We start from the raw sequence: 24,476 nt of genomic DNA on the forward strand, positions 1-24,476 counted from the left end.
TTGGTAGAGTAATTTTTCATAAAGCGATAATAGAGTTATAAATATTGATTTTAAATAACAGGTCAATTAAAAAGCTCCCGGTCTAACACATAGATGGCGCTACTAGAATTAAATCCAAATGTTTTTTAATTGCTCCAAAAGAAGCGTGTATAAATTTGACAGATGTCGGATCATTAGTTTGTGAATTATAGCATTTTGAGTGAAACAACTTTTGTTATTGTTAAAATAGTTTATAAAAAGGAATTTCGGGTCTTGGCAAAATATTACTTTTGAAGGAAAAAAATACAGTTGGAGCAAAAACTTGGTTTGATGCCGAGTTTCCGGACACTGCCCCAGGAAAATCAACCATCAAGGATTGGTATGCTACGTTTAGACATGGTGAAATGAGCCCCGAAAACGGTGAACGCAGTGGGAGCCCAAAAGAGGTTGTTACCGATGAAAACATTAAAAAAATCCACAAAATTATTTTGAATGACCATAAATTGAAATTGAATGAAATAGCAGATACTCTAAAGATATCAAATGAACGTGCACATCAAATCATTCACGAATATTTGGGTATGAGAAAGCTCTGTGTAAAGTGGGTGCCGCGCGAGCTCACTTTTGACCAAAAACAACGACGAGTTGATGATTCGGAGCAGTGTTTGAGGATGCTCAAGGTTAATAAGCCCGAGTTTTTGCATCCATATGTGACAATGTATGTAACATGGCTCCATCATTTCACTCCGACGTCCAGTTGACGGTCATCCGAGTGGACTGCACACGATGAACCCGCTCCAAAGCGTGGGAAAACGCAGCAGTCGGTTGGCAATTTTATGGCGTCTGTATTTTCGGATGCGCATGGAATAATTTTCATTAACTACATTGAGAAAGGAAGGGCTATCAACAGAGACTATTACATAGAGTTATTGGTCTGTTTGAAGAACGAAATCGCCAAAAAAAAACGGCATATGAAGAAAAAAAAGTTTTAATTCACCAAAACAATGCACCGTGTCAGAAGTCATTGAAAACGATGCAATATCTATGAAGTGGGCTTCGAATTGCTTCCTCATCTACCGTATTCTTCAGATCTAGCCCCCAGTGATTATTCCCTGTCTCAGTATATCGGTCAGCATCTATAGTTTAATAAAACCTCTTTATTATTATTTCTTGGAGCACAGTCCATTCGATGTGAATATACGGTTTTGAGTTTGTTGAGCGAGTTTTTCAAGTTAATTCACCGCAATAACGGTTTATATGAAAAGTTTAATTTAATATAACCTTTGAGTAAGTTTAACACGTGATATAAATAGTTATACAGAAACGTTAAGGAAGTAAATTTGTTATTTTAATTTAAATTTGGTTGTTGCAGCAAACAGTTGGATGCACCAATCTACATAGCAAAACACGCAATGCTGTGAGAAAGTCACAGTTACATTGTCAAACCGACGAGTAACGTGAAATGCATATGAAGTTGAACGGAATCGATATCAACAACGTTGAAGTGTTGCGTTTAATCTCCGTTCAGTTATAATGTGGCAATTGATTTCATTTCACAGAAAATCGTTGCTATTAGATAAATAACATACAATGAAAAGTATGAAGCTTAAAAATAAAACCCATGAATTGATTACGCCAGTGGCCAAAAAGATTGGTGCCATTGGCACAATCACCAGAGCCGCTACATTTATTGGTTTCCGGAAATTGAAAAATCGGAAATAAAAAACTCCTTTTTTATTAGTAGAAAACCATCAACATTATTTATTTCCGGGCCAGAATATTAGTTTGTGAAACATTTTGTTAATAAACACTATACACACACAGGAAAACGACGGATCAGCTGGTTTCAAAATAAAATATCATAATAGCTTAATATCAACTACGGTTAATATTGTAGGAATTAAATAATAATTAATTGAAGTAGAAAATAATAAACGGGAGAACGATATAATGTTTTAACTACCTCATAAAATGTATTGAAGATATTCATTATATCATGAACAACCACCCAATACATCAATTCATAATCAATCCAATATATCTGCAATGTTTATATTGCTTCGTTTTATAGAAATAAAAATAATAAAATATATTTCGCAAACTATTACATATATATGTTGCAATTTTAATTAAAACCTATTCACAAAGACTACAAGGAAATGTACACAATAGAGATATTTGCGTTTCATACCAAACTAGCTCGTTTTAATTTGATTTTTTTGTTGTTGTTTTTGTATCATCGTTCACATAATGTGTGTCCGCAAAAAGAAAAAGATTTATAATTAATTTCAACAGGTTGTGTTTATGACGGAAAAGCGCTCGAGTTTGCTTTCGGTTAATCCGTTTCGCTATATTTTATTAAAAACATCAACGACAAGTGTCTTAAAATACGGATTTAATTAATAGATGAAATAATACGAAATTGAGATAACTATTTATTACTTTAGTTTATTTTTTAGGCTTATTTAGTTTAAAGTAAATTGTATTTTACGAGGGTCATGTTCCGATAATTAGGCTCAAGGTATATTATGGGTACTATCCAGGCCTTACCTCCACTCCCTTCCCCAGTCTTCCATGTTTCGCTGCAGATGAACCCCTAACCCAAAGACGAGATGAGCAGACCTTTCGGACTGCCATGAAAATTTTATCCCGCCCTACAAATAACCTATACCCACGTATATTAAAAACTAATCTTTCTGTTCTGGATCTTACGTATTGTATGCGGGACTTCTGGAGTACCTGACGTATCTACCACAAGAAACCTGTGCAAACTCTTTTGTTTCCTTTATATCCTTGAACAAAAAAAAAACAATGTATGATTCTAATAATTACATAACTTGTGATCAGTTCCATCTACATTAATTTTATATATTCAAGTCCAATATTATATAAATAATTATGTTTTCTATACATATTTATGTTCTGTTTTATTAACTTTATTATAAACATATAGTTTCTCTATATTTTGATATATTCTTATAAATTGTAATTATTAATCCATAATACTCTCGTTGCAGTCGCTAAATTACATATATATGTTAAGGCAAAAAAAGAGTTTCAAAGAAAAATATTGAGTTAAATAAGTTTCTGTGAGGCTCATGTTGTTCTCTTCAATAAAAGGCTTAAAATGGTACCGGATATGCTTTATACGTTAATGAATTTAACATAATTATAGGGGTAGAGCAAGAACTTACAGGGGATAGACAAAATAATATGCACCATGCAATATAGTATATATTCTTGTATGCTGGCAATACTGCATACAATGCAATAATACGAAATACTCACTTTATATGCCAATTATTGTAGGTTATATTTCAATTTATTATACTCTGCGATCGGTGAAATATATAATCCTTCAGACTTTGAGAGAGGACACATTCTTGGTGTTTGATTAGTGCGAGCATCTGTAATAACAACAACTTAATTGTGTGACGTTTTTCGAGTGATATTGTTCACGGTAATGACAACATACACAACATATGTTAAAATAACATTGGCGAATAGGAACAGTGGGCAAAAATCAAACTTAACCGACAGAAATTAAAAGGTTGTGACCAGACAACATAAAGCTACTCTGTAAAAATTGGCAGTAGAACTCATATTCACAGAATTCCTATGATTTATACTGTTTAGACCAAAAAAAGTATGGCGAGACATCCATAAGGCTAACATTCATGCGAGTGCTGAGAATGAGAAACTCTTTATACGGAAAGTCAATGCAAATCTGCTAAAGAAATTTCATGAATTCAATGTTAGATGTTCAACTCGACTCGCAACCTGAATAATGAAGTTGATATTTTAAACGGAATATTGCTGCCAAATATTGTCATATTCAAAATGATTATTCGTCCATACATACTAACAAAACATAAATTGGTTATGGCATTGTCATCATTGGCCGGATTGCGCAGCAGCAGAATTAGCAGACGTTAACATAATTGAACTGTTATAGAGAGTAGAGATTATAGATCCAAAACCATTGAAACAATTGGTGGATGTTTTGAAATAAGAATAAGACAGGACTGATATATTAGGATTGACATTTAGGACAAAATTTCAAAAATGAAGGAGATAATATTAGTATCAACGGCAAGCGGTAATGAACAATCCTAACAGCAAGCTAAACCATATACACGTGGACCAAAACTAGTTTCAGGGGTACGGTTCACATATGGCTCTCTAACGCGCTTGAGTACCAAGCATATAATTCCATTACACTGGTGAAGCCCCTTCGATGTAAAAGAAAATTTATTCTCTACACATGACTCGTTCTTACTGCAAGGCCATATATTTAATCATTACAATTTAAGTAAAAATCAAGCTATATTATATATTATGTCATATTCGTAAGGATTCTGTATACCTTTTGTTTGAGAAAAACGTTGAGAATAAGTGAGAATTCTCTATTTTTAAAAGTACCACAATATATTTTGTCTTTTTTAGTTTTGCTTTTGAAGAAAAACTAGACCCATTTAAAAATTATTTTTTCAAAGATAATATTTTAATTGATAATATAAAATAATTCGTTACTTCGTTAAAGTGATGTAATAAGTATAAGGGGAAGCCACTTATTCAACAAGAAGTAGTGGAATAGTGGTACTAAATATATTATTTAAGATTATTATACATTACTCCAAGATAAAATCTCGACAAATTTTTAAGCCCAAAATTTCCTTAACTATTTTTAAGAATAAGATTATTAAAATTAATATTTTTATATGAATGTTAATGTTAAGTATATATGCATGTTACGTCGAGCGAGTGGTATACCTGTTGTGTATTTATATGTAAAGACGCATATATATTATATATGATTTACACGTCGACGGGTAATAGTTCTTTCTTCGATGTTTAAGATAGTTCGAACGTCCTTGACGTAAGTAGTTGTAACGTTTGACATGTATATAAAGTTAGGTTAGATTACAATATAAGCGTGGAAAAAAGTAGCTATAGAAAAAATAGAAATTTCAAGGTATAGACGATCTTGGGGAAATGTTCTGTTTAGTTCAATCAACGGTAGCGCTGCGATCGCAAATTGTGATTGGCTAGTTTAAATTCCTGGTGCCGCCACTAACATTGAACGTGATTGGTCGATCAAATTGTGTGAAGTCAGCATTGTCTATGGGCGTCCACTTTTAAGTTTATTGTTTGAAAGTTTTGGTTTCTATTTAGATCAAGAAATCTTCGTTTTACGTTGTGCATCTTTTCTGTTTTACATTAATTATTATGGAGTTATAATATAAAAATTGATGATAATGCGTCAGTGTAGTAAAAAATGTAGTGTACCTGGGTAAAAATCTACTACGGAAATTAGACATCATTTCCCAAACAATGATCTCTCTCCTTTACAAAAATGGGTTGATCAAGTAAATAGTAGTAAGTTACATGGATAAACCACAATGCAAATATATCAACGTCATGGTGTCTGTCACGGAGATTTTAGTGAAAAATTTATATTATCTTTCCTTCACGAACATGTATTAGGGTTAATACATATCCAACATTGTTTTTATCAGGTACATGTAATCATCGTACATATATATCTATCTACTACATGTCTGTTTATATATTGTTTATTTAGAGAAAATCATAACCTACTTATGAAGATATTAGTAGTAATAAAATTCAATTAATCTACCAAGTAGTTTGTATGCTGTCAGTGTGATGTCTCTACATAAAGAAGTCTTACAAGAAGGTAATAATTAAGATAACAGGATAATTAATAGTAATAAATACTACTTTACTTGTAAAATGTCCCTAAAATATTTGTAATACTTTAACTTTTTAGAACAATCAGTGTTCAATAATTTTATAGTAGAGCTATTGTATATTTAAATTTGATTGCCTTGTTAAGAAAATAGTTGTTACGGTGCCATCAATTAAAAATTTAATTGCTATTTTTAGGGGATTTATTACCTTAAAGAAATCTATTTTGTCCAAATTTACATATAGCTACATTTGTTTAACAAATCTTAACCAAAATTGCTTAAAGAATTTTGTTGGACCTATTAGAGGTCATGGAGGTAGTAACAGCATCCTTCACCTAGTATGTTCACGAAATCTTTAAAAGGGCACATCATCACTTCAATTTTTTCACATCATTCTCCCAGAGAAACTTGTGAAGAAGATGAGCATGTTAGATAACTTATATTCTCTTTTAACGGGAGATCTAGTACCACTTAAGGTTGTTAATTCACCAGTTGAGTCTATATATTCAGTTCCAAAGAAATTTGCACTGAGAAAAACAAGAGTCTAATATTGTATTTTAGTCTTATTTCAGGCTAGTTAACGAAACTTCTGAAAAAGAGAAAACATGCAATATTTGTCTACATTCTATACTAAGTAGTTCCACATATTAAATACTCTAAAATCTAAATATCTTTAAAAAACACGTACATTTTTAGTGTTTCAACTATCCAATCCATAATGATTTTCAAGACCAAATTTTAGAAGTTATTATTAGGTGTGATTGTATTTTTGGTTTAATGAAGTTAATGCAATATTAACAAGGAAGGATTTAAAGTTTACCTTCAATATATCAAGATAAGTTAGAACTCTAATAGATCCCATAAAATTGATGGCACTAAACAAATATGGGAAGGCGTTATAGAAGAATTATAGATATTTTAATTTTGCCTATAATAAGAGTAAGAATAAAGTTCATAATTGTTTTTTTTTGCTTTTTGTTCATATATATTTATATTATTTACACTTATGTATATTTGTATTGGATTTTATTTCAATAAGTTAATTTTAAAAATTAAATTTGATCTTCATTTAAATACTATTGGCCAATAAATGTGACGTCACAATGTAATCAAGCGAAATGGTAGTCAAATCAAAGCAAAGTATTTTCCTTACAGGTTTCTACATAACTATTTTAAACTAACCAATCAAATTCACGTTGTCAGCGCCGCCAGTGATTGAACTAAGCAAAACTTTGTCCCACGACTTACCATTGGAGTTGCACACCCCTGTCTTTGACAATGGTTTTAATTTTCTCTCTAATTTTTGAGGAGATAACAATGAGTTAAAACAACTTGGCATATTTTTAAAGGTTGAACTTCACTCTATAACTCAACAGTTGGTAAATGAAGAAATAATTTGGAAATTTATTACTTCATATTCCCCAAATTTTGGGGGCATCTGGGATGCAGGTATAAAATTATGCAAAATGCACTTAAAAAGATTTCTTGGTAATACACTCACATTTGAGGGATTGTACACCATAATATCTCATATCGAATCAGTTCTAAATTCAAGACCGTTGACACCCTTGTCATCAAGTTAAGACGACATTTTGATATTTTAACACCATCTAATTTTTTAATTGGGCGAAAAATTTTTAATTTACTAGATCCTAATTTAAGAAAAATTCCCAAACCCAAAACTGTCTAAGTACCAACATTTGCAAATTTGGCAAAGGTGGAGGTCGGAATATTTAAATGAACTACAAACAAGAGCAAAATGGTACATAGCAAGGAATAATGTTAAAGTTGGGGAAGTAGTTTTACTAAAGGACAGAAATTTACCTCCCTTACAGTGGAGGATGGGGAGAGTGTGTAGAATAGTGCATTGCATAGACAATAAAGTGCGAGTTGTGATACTAAAGACAAACAGTGGTGAGGTGTGTCCGCTACTAATAGATATTGTATAAATTAAATATGTATTTGATTGAAATTCTGTCCTTTATGTTAATTTGAAACACATTATTTCAAGGTGGGGGGTATGTTATATCTTTATATGTAAAGGCGCACATATATTATATATGATTTACACGTCGGTGGGGCAATAGTTCTTCCTTCGATGTTTAAGATAGTTCGAATGTCCTCGACGTAAGTAGTTGTGATGTTTGACATATACAAAAGTTAGGTTAAGTTAGAATATAAGAGAGGAAAAAAGTAGCATTGGAAAAATAGAATAAGAATATTAGCATCTAAGATAACAAGTGTAGTTTTTAAAAATTAAAATAAGTGAATAAAGTCTAGAAACAGTTCAAAATATAGTCAAGTATTGGGTGAACCGAAATCGCGGGTTAACGACCCAAAAATACCACTGGTAATTCCATTACACCCGCAGGTGGTGTTAATATTTTCTGCAAAGCTCACAAAATTCTTGCAGCTTTGAATTCATTTAAATAACTGGAATCTAAACAGTTGCCCAGTTGTGGACTACTGAAAACGGGAAGAAAATACAATGGAGAAGTACTCCTACTCCATGAATTTCCGAAATTTCTAAAAATACTGATGAATCCCCGCAATTCTGCTTTATAGGAATTTGGATAGAATCATCACAAAGATGTAAGCTCTAGCCATGAACTCTAGGAATTTAGAAACTTTTTGTAGAAATCAAATTTGAAAATTATTAAGTTGAAACAATTCAAATCTCTTAACCTAGTTAACAGTATTTGAAGAAAAGTTTTACAGTTTAGGGTTTACGGCCACCAAAATTTGTCTGAAGTAACTCATTTGCGCAACTCATTTTCGAATTGGTGATTTAGCTACTGTCGATATTTACAAAGACGTTTTTTTGTTACATTTCTGTTTCCTAGTGCTTTATTTCTTGTTACATGGGCTCAACTTAAGTTACGCCCTCAGTTTCGTTTTGTATCGACGAAAATTTATTATTATTATAAACCCTTCTTTATAACTTTTGATAGTGACTTGATATAAAAATGTGACCATGTTTCTAATAGATGTAAAGGCTTCAAGATATTCAGTTTTTCATAAATAGATAGTACAACTATTTAAAAATATACTGTAAAAATTTCAGGGTAAAATTGCAAACTATTTAGTAGTTATAAGCCTTTTAGTGACCGTCCTCTGGTCTAATCTGTTGAGCCCGTGATATAGTACGGGGCGATCCAGCAGGTAGTCACTAAAACCAAAACATTTGCATTCTGGTTTAAAAATTAGGTCTCGGCATATTTGGATGCATGCTTATTTTATGAAGGAACTTATGACACATATGACGCTGATGAAGTACTGTGCACAGTGCTTATTAATTTGCTGCTTATTAATAACTGATTAATTAGTAAGTTGTTACTCTATTAATTTACTTCTACTTTCAAACGCGTTCTTCTTGGAAATATGTTCTTCTAATTTGTATACATTCTAGCTCTTAGAGTTTTTAACCAATCGAAATTTTACACATATCTTCTTTAGTTCACATAGAAGAGATTTATAAAAAATGAATTTTTTTTGAAATTATTTTACAAAAAATTTCATTATTCAAAGTAATTTATTTCAGATGAAAATTGTGGCCACCGTAATGTGTACAAATTGGCTACCTGTATTTACTATATATATATATATATATATATATATATATATATATCGCAGTAGTAAAGTCATGTCGCCTTGACCACTGCGCCAACCAGGCCGGCCAATTATTATGTCTAAGAGTGGTGTTGAAAATAAGTTATTGATAAGTTTTTGTTACATATACCGCCAATAATTAAACAAAATAATGTTTCTAAAAGAACTATTAGGAATATATAAACATGGTTATGTAAACTAATGCATAATAATATTTGTTTATATTGAGAAAAACAAAATCATAATTATAAATGCAGAAAAATAAAATATACAAATGCGCTCAGTGCTCGGCAATATCCGGAAAAACCTAGTCTCATAAATTTTCGAATTTTCCAGGATTTGCCGGCATCCGAGCGCGAAACCAAAAGAGTTTTACTTACGCACAACTAACATGGATTTCGAGTCTATTCTTGTGTGAATGTTCTGGCCGTCCGTTGTAACTTCACAACTAAAGTTTCCAGCTAGATTGAATTCGATATCCTTTAGGACCACTTGCGAGGAGTTCGATCTGGCCAGCTGGAACGAAAACAGATACTTTTAGGGTTTTGTTCGAGGCGGACAATGCGCCGTCTGACGCGTCTATAATGAATTAGTGGAACGTCGGCGGTGAAATGGAAATATGCCGGCATCTATTGTGTGGGTCGGTGCGACAAGGAGATGTACTTGTCACGTGTGAAGCTTGTTAATAAAGCTTTTCGGTCGGCGACATTGTCGCCGTCGACGTTAAAAGGGTTCTTCGTGCTATTATCGACTTAGACAATATTTTAGCGTATTTACTAATTAAAGAATAATGTATGTAAGATGTCATGAAAGCTGAGATACGAAACTTGTCTCTGTCATATTTACATTTATACACCGAATATATATTGTGTATTCGTATATTCTTGGTTTAGATTTTGTATTATGTGTGGTTATTCCTACAATGTTGGAACTATTAGAGACTTGTAATAGTTTTGATTTAATAGTTAAGAAAAGTATGATGATATAAAGTTATATTTTACAGCAAATTAATGTGTACGCTTTATCGGAAGGTATAAAGAGATGTAAAAAAATACACGACGTATGCGAAAGATTCCAAATTTCAATATTTACAAAATTACAGATTAACAAGAATTATTTCCTCAATTTAAAAGTTATTTAGATTTTCACAAGCTTTTTCATATTCCTAATATAAATATTAATCCACTTATTTTTAATTTTAAGAATATTATTTAATTAGATGTCTGGTGAATACAGAACAGCTAAGAAAAATTGTTCTTGCTTATGAACTGGACGTAATCGCTATAATTCTGGAGGCAGTATATCATTGTTCTTGGGGTTATAATAAAATATATTAATTTTTTTCTGTAAATTTTATTGGTGTTCTAATAAATTTCAGGTTTAATTAGTAAACGCATTTCATATCAAATCGGTAACCTAATATTACAGGCAAAATACATTAATTTGTTAATCCAGCGGGTTTCAAAGAATATTAGCAATTATGAAATAGTTTGTAGACTAACGAAAACTACTAAACGAAAACTCTACAAAGACCAAGTCTTTGTAGACCTTCGACTAACGAACGAAAGCCATAGGAGACCAGTTACGAATGAGCTATCTGCAGTGGCGAGATTCTAGAATATTAAATAAAATAATAATTTGAAATAAATTAATTTACTGAGAGAAAAAAAAATGGCAGCTACAGTTTTAAAGATTGAATAATGGAATAAATAAGTAAAGAACAATGTAATTTCATTTAAGAATGTAGGTAAAGAAATTATTGTTTTGCTAGTGGTATAAGGCTATGGTTAAACTTGGTGTATTTATTATTTTAGAATATATGTTTTAGGCGAAAAATAAGTATAAAAGATAATAATTATATGAATATATAAACGAAGCTCTGAAAATATGCAGATAAAATGAAGCTAACTACATAATTTGTATAAGTGGAATACATAGAACAAATAGAGGTAATTAAGAATTATCAATACTAATTTAGTAAATATTGTGTTTAATGGTTAATGCAATAAAATATGTAACTACTAATGGCAATAGAGTGTTAGAGTAAATCTGATTCCTCCAATAGAAGTTGCCACGGAATTTGATAATAATTTTAATCCTAAAAGGCTTCTGAATGACAAATGACAAAATGACAAACCGGTAGAGCAAGTCAGATCTTCCAGAATTGTTTGAGAAACTACTGCTCAAGCGTATTACACGATTTACAGAAATACCAGATTCCAATTTCACATTCCAAATCACCACACAATTGACCAAGTTTATTGCAACAGAAGTTTGTTGGAAAGGCGTATGAAGAGAAGAAATACTGCGCTGTAATATTCCTGGACGTCTTAGCTCGTCTAAGGTCTCAGAAGCTGGGTGTGGTCTTTGGGACCTCTCTACAAAATAAGCAAGCAAAATAAGTGGTAGCTCTACCACGGAATTATTGTCAACAGCGGGAATCGTATCTTTTCGAAAGAAAATTTAGACTATCGAATGAAGGGGCATTCTTAACACTTACGCCAATTTTGGCTGAATTTCTACATGGTAGTGTACATTGCTGATATCTCAAGAACAGAGTAAAGAATACTTGGAACATTTGCGGACGACATAACTATCAGGGCAAATGATCTATGGCTGCCTAAGGACATAGAAAAAATGCCAGTCAACAAGATCTACAAATGTACTAGAAACTACAAAATAGAGCTTAATAAGATAGAGCTCCATATCTATCCATGTTAATTTTGCGAAAATGGCAAAATAGCAAAAATCTAATTATATCACTTGACGGCTGCCTAATTCCTCAAGCAGAATTATTTAAATACCTCTGCATTCATTTCGATGGTGGCTTAAATAGGAAATATTATTTTAGACAAAAAGCGGAGTAGATCAGAGTCAAGTTCAAACAACTCTACTGGTTAGTGAGAAGATACTCTCAATTTGAGCTAAAATCAAAGGTTCAATAAAAAAAATCAAAAATCGATCAAATTAATTTGGACCTACAGGGTGAAGATTTCGACTTAAAATATGAATAAAGGGTACTAAATAACAACAATGTGGAAGCAATACAGATACTAAACAACAGACAAGAAATCAGATGATTGAAGCGATCCGAATAACACGAACCTGTTTAGTTTATAAGTGTATTCTTAACTTTAGCTTCAGTAGATTAGCTTTATTTTAATTTCGGAAATACTTATTGATGTATTAATCCCGTAATCGCCCTTTTTGTGTTTTAATACAAGTACAACAGTAGTAATCAATTAATTTTTAAATTAAGATATTATTAAGCATATCTAATATAAGACGTAATTAAAAAACCCTTTATATTGTGTGGTGCTCTCGCTACATCCTACCCAATTGTTGAATTTTGGCTCTAATCAATTAATTTTTAAATTAAGATATTATTAAGCATATCTAATATAAGACGTAATTAAAAAACCCTTTATATTGTGTGGTGCTCTCGCTACATCCTACCCAATTGTTGAATTTTGGCTCTAATCAATTAATTTTTAAATTAAGATATTATTAAGCATATCTAATATAAGACGTAATTAAAAAACCCTTTATATTGTGTGGTGCTGTCGCTACATCCTACCCAATTGTTGAATTTTGGCTCTAACGATTCAAAATTGGCGATTTTGATATCGAAGACCGAAGAAACGACCAGGAGGACTAAAATTTTTGAAAGACAATGAACTATTAGCCCATCTCAAACCGTCAAATAATTTCAAGGCAGTCTAAGGGTTGATTATTGTAAAATAAAGTTTTAACATGTATACAGGTGTCTTTTATTGGCCATAACTTGTTGCTATCTTCTACTAAATTCAATATCAGGAATATATCTCTATATTGTATGATGTGTCGATAGTTAGGACCAGTTAAAATGGCGTCTATGGATTTCCTCCCTTATGCCTCAGAATCGAGGCAAGAAAACTTTTCTTAAAGACTTTAAAGTAGGACCATTTCATTCAATATATCAATTTAAACAGGCAACACAATTTTAAATATATTTCAAGGCGTTCGACTTTAGTATATAAATATATATATATATATATATATATATATATATATATATATATATATATATATATATATATATACTTGGATATTGTTATACGTTCATTATTAGTGAATTGCACTTAGCACACTAGAGGAATTCACACAGACCTGCCATTCACCAGGCCTTTCTTTCAATAGCCACGAAAGCAATTTGCAAATGGCAAACAGCTCAGCAGTAAAAATACTCATGTGTTTTCTGTGGCTGAAAGCTAACGATGTGTATACATCTAGAACAGCAACACCATCACCACTCTTTAATCCATCGGTGTAAATTATTTGTGTAGGGGTGTAGGCTGAGAGGAGGTCAGGTCAAATTTGATTTTGAAAAAATCTTGACTGAAATCGTGTTTGTTGTATGCAGGAAGATATTTGTTTATAGAAAAGGATGGAGGGCTTTAGAAGGGATATATTGAGGTGAGAATAACGACAGAAAAATATTTTCCATGTAAAGTGTTAAGGTGTAAGCAATGTCGAACGCTTCACGATTTTACGCGTTATGCTTGCAAAGGGCTATGCCAGTTTTCTCTGTATGTAGAATATCGTTTAATTAATACAAAATGTATCATTTTTTCAAAAAAAAAAATCTGGGTATATGCAAACAGTTAATTGTGTGAAAAGTTAAACTAGTTGAATAAAAATGTTATTAATAAGTTTATTATTATTTTTAATAAAAAATATGTTCGTTCTGTTATTATTTTAGTTTAATTAGGATATACATTGTTATTGCACTTTAAAATCTATTGTGATGGAAATATATTTTATTATATTGTGCTAAATGTCTGAATGGTATCGTGTAATTTAATTAATTATAAATTATTGTGCTAAAATTGATCTAATTAAAAGTTCTAGTTTATTGTATCATTTAGTATACTGAGATAATATTATTTAACTTCGCTCAAAGCCATTGCTGCTCGTTCATTGTACAAATTTCTATGGAATTAGTATTAGGTGGGCTACAATATATTAATTAATTAATATTATATAACACCTATTTCTAAAAATTAATTTTTTTGCCATAAATGATGTATAAAACGTAGCATATATTTTATTGAATATTGCTATATATACTCTGTCAAAATAGTTCTGGGAATTGGTCAATAACATACGAAATGTTTATTATTAATCGAAATGTATAGACTTCAAAATCGGACCATTTCATTCAATATTTGAGGTTAAACAGCAAAACATTGTTAAACATATTTTCAGTCGTTCGTCTTTGGTTCTTTCCGCGAATTATATTTGATTTCTTCTAACGGCTATTAATGAGTGTCTGGAAGTAGTAATTTGAGTTTAAGGAACAGAAAGAAGTAGACCGGAACCGAATCAGGCGATTAGAGTGGTTGTTCGATTATGGTTATTGAGGTTTGGTTATAATTTATTTTAATATTTTTTAATAAATAAATAACTGGTCGAAAATATTTGTAAAGAGTCTATATAGTTAGATAAATTAAAATTTTATATAATATCATATTTCGCTATTGTAATAAAATAAGGTAGAAGTTTTAGAATAAGCTTCGATAGCTCCATTTAGCGATCGTTACTTACTCTTCGACGACAGAACGCGGTAAAAATTGGAATATTTCTGATTGGAATTCTCGCATTTCAGTTTGGCGCAGCGGTTCTATCATTCAGGTAATCGCTCCGTATTTCCTGTTTCAGAGCTACATATTAATATCCAACCGTTGTTCTTTGTTTGGCTTATCTGCATTCGCTTATTGCTTAAGTTTGTAATAACGTTTTATTCATCTACTGACATTGTAATGTTTTTGTATATTGGTTTCCTGTTGTATTTTTTAGAAAATCGAATAAATAGTTTTTAAAATATATACTATTACTTTCAGTATGATATGAAATATAACTTCTTTTAGTAGCACTAGTGAGGTAAATTCCGCCGTCCCTGCGTTAAGATCACTATCCAATTTTACCATAACGGTTTTTTCTCGTCCCTGGTGTATTCTTCCAGCATATTCACTCCTACTCTATCCGGTCCAGCACACGTGTTCACCCATATTGTGGTGTCCACCTCACTCAGGCTCGCATTCGTCTGTACTTCTCCCCACGGCGGCAGTTCATATTTCGTATCTATGATCCTTGGCCCCATAGTGTAACCGTGTTTCTGTTTCATTACGACTTTTACCAACACCTCTATGTCCAACGGTGGAACGCCAGCCATTATCCTCAGGGCTTCAGTTGATGTCCTGGGTTAATTGTTGTGTCCTATATCCACCGGCGATAGCCAACATAATCGGTGAACCACAAATGATGCCACAAATAAATTACAATCCAGATCCAGTAACCAGACCCACTACGCCCATTAGTTTCTGAGATGCGAAATGATTTTAATCACTTCTTGTCTAACATTCAAAAATATAATAGTTGTTTTGAAACGAAATTGTTTTCCGCAACGCATATTGTACAAGACAATTTCATGCCAACTTTCGAGGTATTATACCAAACAATATTTTTGGTAAAATTCAAATTTGTATCAGATAGCTGACTGTTTGTCAGAACTACATGGCCATCTAACATCGATTCTAACAAAAATTCATACGACTGGAACTAGCCGGGGTCGTTGGCGATTGGTTTGAGAGCAGGGGGGCTAAAGTTCGATGCATTAGCACATAATATAATTGACGGGGAGGTATAAACAAATGGAAACATATGATGACCATGACTCATGGGTCTTCGGAATACCAGTTCGAAATACATTTTGGCGACTAAGCCACAATGATTAGGAAACGTAACATTCGATATCAATTGAGGACGGGGTGCCTATTTTTTATTAGTGAAAATTTGTAAAGGTAAGGAATAAGGAAATAGATGAGCAAAAAAAGAGAGTGCGTATATGACCAAGGGCGCTCCGTCCTGCTAATTGATTCAGGAGTGTTATGATGGAAGCTGCGCGCCGCAACTTTGCCCCGATGGGGGGGTTCCTGCGATAACTAGTCAGCAATTATTGATACCTACGACTAGTTTTCGTTAGAAGTTGGTAGTATGCCAGCCTGAAACCGAAAGGCAAACAAGAATGAGGCAAACATGTAAATAGTCCAACAGCGAAATGAAAAATTGTCCAAGAACTGCAAACGTTTCTACATTTGAACAACAATTTAATCAAAATCTTCAAAATTGGATGGGATGTTATCTGACAGCGTTTAGATCTGCCAGAATACCAGAGAATACCACACGGAGATTTATTTCACTTAGACAATCGACACAGTGGCTATTGTTATTTTCGGAGAAAGTTTCCAAGATAAATATATGTACTATGAGGTTTACCGAGTCATTTAGTGTTCATATAAATTTCCGGTTCTTAAAACAGGATATATTACGTGTTGTAAATCCGCTAAAACTATTTCACAGTATCAGTGTGTCGTCATCTTAATAATACAAATCAATATTTTAATTAACCATAATACTCTGAAATGTGTAGCATTTAAGATAACATTTATCTACAATATTTTGTTTTGCCAGCCATGATCTTTTTCAGACAATATGGACTATATTTTTGAAAACAACCAAACTATTTGTCTGGATAAAATCTCCGTTCCTACGTCTCCAGGCAATTATTTAGAGGCAAACAACAAGTTTTCCCTCACATTTGTTTTGAATATAAGTTCAGAAGAAAAATAAAACGACGTTGTCTTTTTTGTGCTACTTGTGGAACTTTTTTATGATCAATATAGAAGTTTAATGTTTTTTAAGGCTTTGCTAGATAATATAATATTCTAATTTTATTAATTAAGAATAAAGAGAGTAGATAAAGTTAGTTCCAATATTGCGGTACTGCAAGTGTGAAATATACTATATAATACATAATATATTATTTTGAATGGAAAAAATACTTGTATTATTTTCTAATAAATAGGTGTTTGCATATAAAATGATATTTTCCCTGCAAAAAATATTTATTGAGAACTGTAGGTATAAATATTCATCAAAATATTTTAAACATTTTCTATAATGTTTACTCATCTTTTTTGCAACATGGTGATACCGCATTTTCGCATTTTTTAAAAATCTCGACACCATGTTCTAGCCATGCTGTACACTGTATCAATCTGAACAAGTGGTAGAAAGAACCAAGTCTGTGAGTACGCTGGATGCGGTAGAAATTCAAGTTAGTATACCCTTCGCAACTTCTGCACCCCCTGCAATGTGTAGCTGAATGTTCTCATACCACTGGCTTTTTTGCAACAGTTTATCTCTTTATTTGTTCAAATTATACTGGCAAACAGTTCTAGCAATAGTTTTGTTGAATTTTAGCATAGCAGCGCTGCGTTCTATAGTCTATTCAAGATAAAAGTGAATTCACGTCATCAGGATTTTTAATATATTGTCTTTAATGTATTACCTATTGAAATTCGTTTTAGAATCAGACTGTTCCTTCTAATTTTATTCTAGTTAAAAAGAGACGCAATGTTATCTGATACGTTCGGACATGAAACCTAATTAGCCTGGAGAAGTCATCCGGTTGTCAAATATTTGCAAAATTCTTCAAAAGAGTAGTAATAATATGTTATAAACCGGCAAAGGTTTTCTTGGCACTTTATTTGCTTTGATACATTTAAAATCGCTGTTTAATATTTGTGCTTACTAGTTGGAAATATCGAGGCCAAATAAGTAGTCAATCAGAAACAGATTACCTCTCTAATCAAAAATTTCGGACAGGAACGGGGTCCTCATTATGCCCGTTCTTACTAGTAAAATGTGTTGGAGAGGTAAGTATTGATACTAGTAAATATTAAGCTGTTGGCACTTTATAACTTGGAAATATTTTTACTGTATTTTAGCTGCACTTAATACGGACACACGAATAAATCTCTTAAAAAAAGAAACACAATATAACTTTGGATTCATAAAAAAAATGTCTACATAACTTGAGGTGCTATTCTAGATTTATGAAATTTATTAAATGTAGAAAAACGGTGAGCAGTTCCTTTAATATAAACATATTTTAATACAATCAGAAGGGACCTTTAGTATGGTAAATATTTATATAAAACTTAGGGATATGCAGCTCTTTGTATGGGTAAATATCTTTGGATGTAAGGTGAACATCCCTACATACACTGCTGGTAATATACGATTTAAATGGTATAAAGATAACCCACAAAGAAGTCTAATGAAACTTCCAGACATTGCTTTTAAAATAATAAAATTTTTAAAAGTATATAATAAAATCAAGGAAGATATTATTTTTATTATACTTGTGTATTTTTATGACATATCCGATGACAATTTCAGAATGAGATTTCAGAATTAGGGTCAATTATGGCAAGATAGTAATAAAAATAGTGGTAAGACAACAAAAGTTGATAGAAAAAGGTGAATATTGGAGTAACAATTGATTCGGTTTTGTTATAACATTTAAAAATAAGTCATTGCAGATATATTGTTCTTCATGCTCGAGACAGAAATGAAATTGAGGGGGGTGGGCATGTAAAAAAAATATTACAATAGACATTCAGGTTAAGAAGGAGATACAAGCAAGAACTGTTTGGATGTGTGTAAAAAACATTGTTTACAATAACACCTTCCGTTTGGATGAACTCAATCAGGCCCATTAAAGAATAAATTGACAAAAGGTGGAATCACGAATAAGTGTTTCATAGATTAAAAATTAACAGCTTAGTTATTCACTTGAATAGCTACTTTAGAAGTGACAGTAATGGAATGAATGTTTCTGAATGTGTTATTATGATTCACTGTTGTCCATTACCAAGACAGGGTGAGAGTGGCGACAACTAGACACGAGTATATAATTAATATACGATAAATGTAGGAAATCGTATTGAAGAGTATAAAAAATGTATGTACATAGATATGTGTGCAATTGTTCAGAATATACGTGAGTATTTGAAAAAAAAATTAAGGAGAGAAAGAATATTAACTTTTTTGCCGACATGACAAATGTATTAGGGACAATATTGTATTTAACTATTGTTTTATCAATAAAGATGTTTACAGGTAGTAACAGAACAAACTCATGAACAAAAAAGACTTTATAAGGAAACACTGAACCGATGGAAAAAAGAATAAACGTAAAATGTAAATATGCTCTCTGATGCAAGTAAAATATTTTACTTGGATATACTATATTAATTAGGTTGATTAGGCCTGCAGAGGATACCACTATATAAAAAATTCCCAGAACCTCATACGTGGTGTGGAAAAGAGTTTAATGTAAATATAATAAAGCACAATCCTAACCTACAAATTATTATGTTGGTATAATTAATTGTACTTTGTCTCTCAATAATATATGCATCAGATATGGTATAACGTTAAAATAAATTAATTTGACAACATTATTCTTTTATTATTTCATTTAGATGTGAACCAAAATGAACTAAAACACAGTTACAGCGTCAAAATTGCGACGTTTTAGCCTAATCAATTTAGATGACGTGGGTTTACTGTTTTATTGAACGGACATGCTGAAGTTGCTTTCTATCCACTTGTTTTCCAGCCACTATCGAACGTAACATACCGATACGACCATTGTCATATTCTGTCTCTCCCTGATCATCATGTGGTTAGTACGTGAGGTAATCCTTCGCACACTTGATTGACTTTCACAACCCAAGTCATGTTGTTTTCTTCTTGGCATTGTTAACAATAAAACTCAAGAAGATTTTTGTACAGTAAATTTATGACTAAGTGATTATAAATGTGAAACACATTTTTAAAGAGTATGCTTTGCTAGATATTGTCACTATATATTTCACCACCTTTCACCTCGTTAAATATTTACTTGATCGCGATTAGAATACGACTCGGAATCCTACCGGCAATTTAAATACATGATTATTATCATACTTGACATATGTCTAATTATTTTTCACTTGATTTATACATTATTGAATTGATGTACCTGTAATGGTTTATATTTGCATTATATTTTAGTAACAAACAATACATCCAAATGCACCCATATATTTGACAACAAATAAGAATGTTCATCCTTTCTGAGAGAGGCAGTGTAACACAAAACACAAAATTGGTGTTTTTACTATTTGTTTACCAGTTGTTCCATATTTTCTTACCATAGAAACCATCCCTGGACTGCACCAGACGTATTTCAAAATTTAAGTGGCAGGATTATCAAGTTTTAGCGAGACTAACAAACAGTAATTAACAGTAATTGATTTTACATACATCGAACATGTAAGTTTGAATTTTGTATGTTTATAAAAGGATAAGATCACAATATATTGTCAAAAGCAATATTGGAGTAAACCCCAGTAGATATAAATAAACAAGAAAATGACAGTTTATGATACTGATGGTGACGGTAACCAAACCAAAGGCTTATCGTTATTCCCCTTTGGAAGTTTCATTCCGATTCTGTACGGTTAAACAGTCAACGCTCGATCCCAGTTTATTTCTTTTCGGGTATTTTCACGAAGCAAGATGTCGAGTCCGCGCTTGTCGTTTTTGGCTCGACCGCTCCGTTTGGCAACCATACGGTTCTTCCGGCAATACAGAGAGTAATCTTGAAATGTAGCCAACTGTCTTAAATATTTTTCGGTCCCGATAAGATCCCCGTTTGTTAGTTCGCCTAGCAATTATTTTTACGTAAACAACGGGTTTGTCTTTGCATTTCCTCTGGCTATAATTTAAGCAGTGAAACAAGATTTTTTCGCTCATCAGGTTTATGTGGTCTTTGAAGATATATCAATGCCGGGTGGAAGCGGGCGAGACTGCGATATTCGTTTTATAGATGGTCTGCAAATAAAATGCCAAGCAACGGTTTCATTACGGTTTAATATTCTTTTCGCTCTATGTTTTATACGGCCGATTTTCTACAAGTCTTAGATGTCAGTTGTTTTGTCTGCCAGACGTTGTAACGCTAATGGGTTTCTTGATTCCGTTTTATTTTCAACACAAAGAATATCTCAATAGTAGCTTATTTTTAAATAATTTACTGGATATGTTTTAGGTAAAATAAAATATTGCTTATTAGTTTATTATAGGATGGACTGGGTACGATTGTGAGCGGTTATGGCAGTGACAGAGTGTATTAATTATATATTAACAAAACTAGCAGAGGTTTGGTGAAGAGTACAAGGAAAAAATGCATGACTGGTACGTAGGAACCTAGGTAAAGCATACGTTAAAGTAACCTGTACGCAATCTGTAGTTTTTTGATCATTGTGTAAGCTCAAATATTTAGAGATCTAACTATTTCGTTTTCGATGACCACGCGTTGTTGTTAGAGAGTATTTTTAGGTTAATGTTGTGTTTACATTATAGTTCAATTGGTTTATATAATTACTTGTTTTTTAATAAATACAATTAGCAGCAGACGAAAATACGCGGGGAAGGTGTGAGTTATTAATAAAATGTTATATTAAACTAATTTGGAAATTTCTATGGAACAAAGGAATGTTTATATCTAATGATATCAATAAAGAACATTATAGTAAACATAAGAATAAAAGATGGTCATATTTGATACGTTTATACTTATAAATTTCTAACCCTTCAGATATTTGATAATATTAATCAAAGGTAGTTGTCCAAAGTAATTGTCTTGAATTTTTAAGATAGTGTAAAGGTAAAATATCTTGAATATAAAGTTAATTGCCAGTGCGCTGAGAACAGGATTAAAGTTATAGTTTGGAAACTTATTCAAGCTGTCTGCATTTTCAAGATATGGCACATTACAATCAAAACTATAGGAAAGGGCGATGGCATTTTAATTATTAATAAACTCTCGACCAGAAACTCCAAATACGTTCAGGATATTCCTTCACTATAATTTTAAAGCAAATACTATTTTCACATTATTTGACAAAATTACAAAAATAGAGGTACTAAATTTTAGCAGTTCACTAATTATTCGTACCTTACACCTATGTATTTTAGTATGGCCTGCTGCTAATTTTCCTTATAAAGTAACCAGTAATTATATAAACTAATTGAAGAATAATGTAAACATAAAATTAGCTTAACAAATCTACTTAATTCTTATGTATGCTCGTGTTTCATAATTCTGCGTTGGCCACTGTACGCTAGTGTGGTTTACAAAGGCCTGCATTACATTTTGGTGTTCACAAGTAACTACATTCATGCCGCCATTTTTCACAAATTTAATTTCATGGATAAAAATAATTAGTGTTTTCAAGTGTTTTGTACAAGTTAGATAATAGCACCGCGTGGAAAATTTTTTGTTGAGAAGGAAGTAGTGGATACAATTGTGACAATTTTTATAGGTATGGTAGCAATAAAAGTAACTATTTTTTTCTTTTAAATGCTTAGAAAACGTATGAGAAAGACTGTAAGTTAAACTGAGTATGAAACTGAAAAAGACTTCACAATCATAATCATCGGATGAAGAAGAATTTTTTGTCTCATTTGTGTTGGAGAGAATACTAAAACTAAACCTGGAGGAAAGTAGGTGCAATGCCAGAAAAAATATGGGATCTTCTCTCATCTAGAGCGCACAAACTGTGGTCATCATTATATGTGCCACAACTGTAAATAATCTGATTAGATTGTACCAAATATCTTATTATAGCTTATTGGTGAATGTATTGAATGAATGTTTATTTATTCTGATATAACTAAGGTTTGAGTGTGCAAATTTAGCATAATAGTGCGTAAAGTATTATGAGCGTACAAAATCCGGGCTACCAAGGACATTAGGAATGGTGGAAAATGTGGAAACATATTAAAGGATGAGGAAAAAGTGTTAAACTGGTTTTACTATTGGCTACTAGATCGAACCTGTGTTTATATCTTCTGAGCGGGAGCTCTGATACTTAAATTATTATATTTAAAAAAATATCACGATTGCTCAATGTTCAATGATCAAAATATTATAACCCTGCTTTTTTCTCATATTTTAAATAAATAAAAGAATGGTGGGTTTGTTTTAGCCTAGTCACTCTTGAGATTGTTGTAAACTAATCTATTCGAGTTCGTTATATTTCTTGAAATCCTTAATATACAAAATCTTAAACTTTAATAGCAAACTTTAAACATAAACGTATAACGAGTAATGGGGATATTCTATAAATGTAAATTTGTTTTGAGTTAAATGATGTATTCTTAGAATGAAATATGATTGCTTTGATTGTCACTTTATTGGGCTTAGCAGATAACTGTTTTTCGGCATATTGTTTAGATGTAATAAATTTAGTTGGAATCACTAGGTATATAATATGAAAAATATTGTCTACATATGGTCATTGCTGCATATTTTTCATATAGCCAAATATAGCTTTCTTTGCAAATGTTGATTTTGTCACCAATAACATCAATAATGTTTGCTTTCAACGTTCAATATCTCAAACATCCCTAAAAATGAATATATTCTATCTTTTTAAGATCTTTTATAATACTTTTTATAATTAATCTGATAGTTATCTGTTTTAGGAGGTATATATTAGCATAGCCTTTATTGTGTTTACGAAATGACAGTTGATTTGACGTCGAATTATTTTTCTATTATATAGATTCTTGAAATACCATTGTTATTTTTTTATTATTATTTAATAATTATATTTTTGCTAGTCGTTTTCGGCTAACCTACAATTTGCCTTTAGGATAATTTAAATCTAGATATATAATTTGAAGGACCCATCGGCCCTATCTCAGTCTCAGCTGAAAAAATGTTTATACATGTCACTGCTGTACTTTTATTACATGCACCTCACTACACAACCCTACACGAGTTCAAATGGTTTAATTCTTTTGAGTCTGTGTGCTATTCTGGTGGTGTACAAAAGCTGCAATACTTCAATATTCTCATGAGAATGGAGCCTTTTCTCGTGCCCGCTTGCAATTCTCTTGTTTTCTTTTCTGACTGTGGGTATCTGAAGATCTCGATGTAGATAATGAGTCATATAGTATTTGGGTGCGCCCACAATGCATCTCAGGACTTTCTTCTAAAAAATCTGTATTTTGTTTATGTTACTCTTTGCAGAGTGCATGTTACCCACTACACTTCCTTGTGGTACCCCTGCTTTAGCTTCCTTTATTGTAGAGTAAGCTTTTTCTTGTTTGACTCTAAACATTCTGATTGTAATGTACGAATTTAATAGTTCGGTGTGTTGTTTTGGTAACATTTTCTGTAGTTTTTTTAACAAGGCCTCCAACAAACTTTATTGAAGACTTGTGCTACATATA

The 24,476-nt window shown here is 31.8% G+C and overlaps 1 protein-coding gene across 1 annotated transcript in view; it reads right to left on the reverse strand.

The window, feature by feature from the left end:
* LOC143193248 (uncharacterized) overlaps positions 1-24,476 on the reverse strand; it is a 175,725-nt gene that overhangs the window by 39,528 nt on the left and 111,721 nt on the right. The window contains exon 3 of the mRNA XM_076399329.1: positions 9,680-9,815. Coding sequence (XP_076255444.1) covers positions 9,680-9,815 — 136 coding nt within the window. The remainder of the gene's footprint in view (positions 1-9,679; positions 9,816-24,476) is intronic.

This window comes from Rhynchophorus ferrugineus, unplaced genomic scaffold (genome assembly GCF_030347505.1).
Source record: "Rhynchophorus ferrugineus isolate W39M unplaced genomic scaffold, kcgeb_rfMv2 rfM3, whole genome shotgun sequence".
NCBI classification, from domain to species: domain Eukaryota; kingdom Metazoa; phylum Arthropoda; class Insecta; order Coleoptera; family Curculionidae; genus Rhynchophorus; species Rhynchophorus ferrugineus.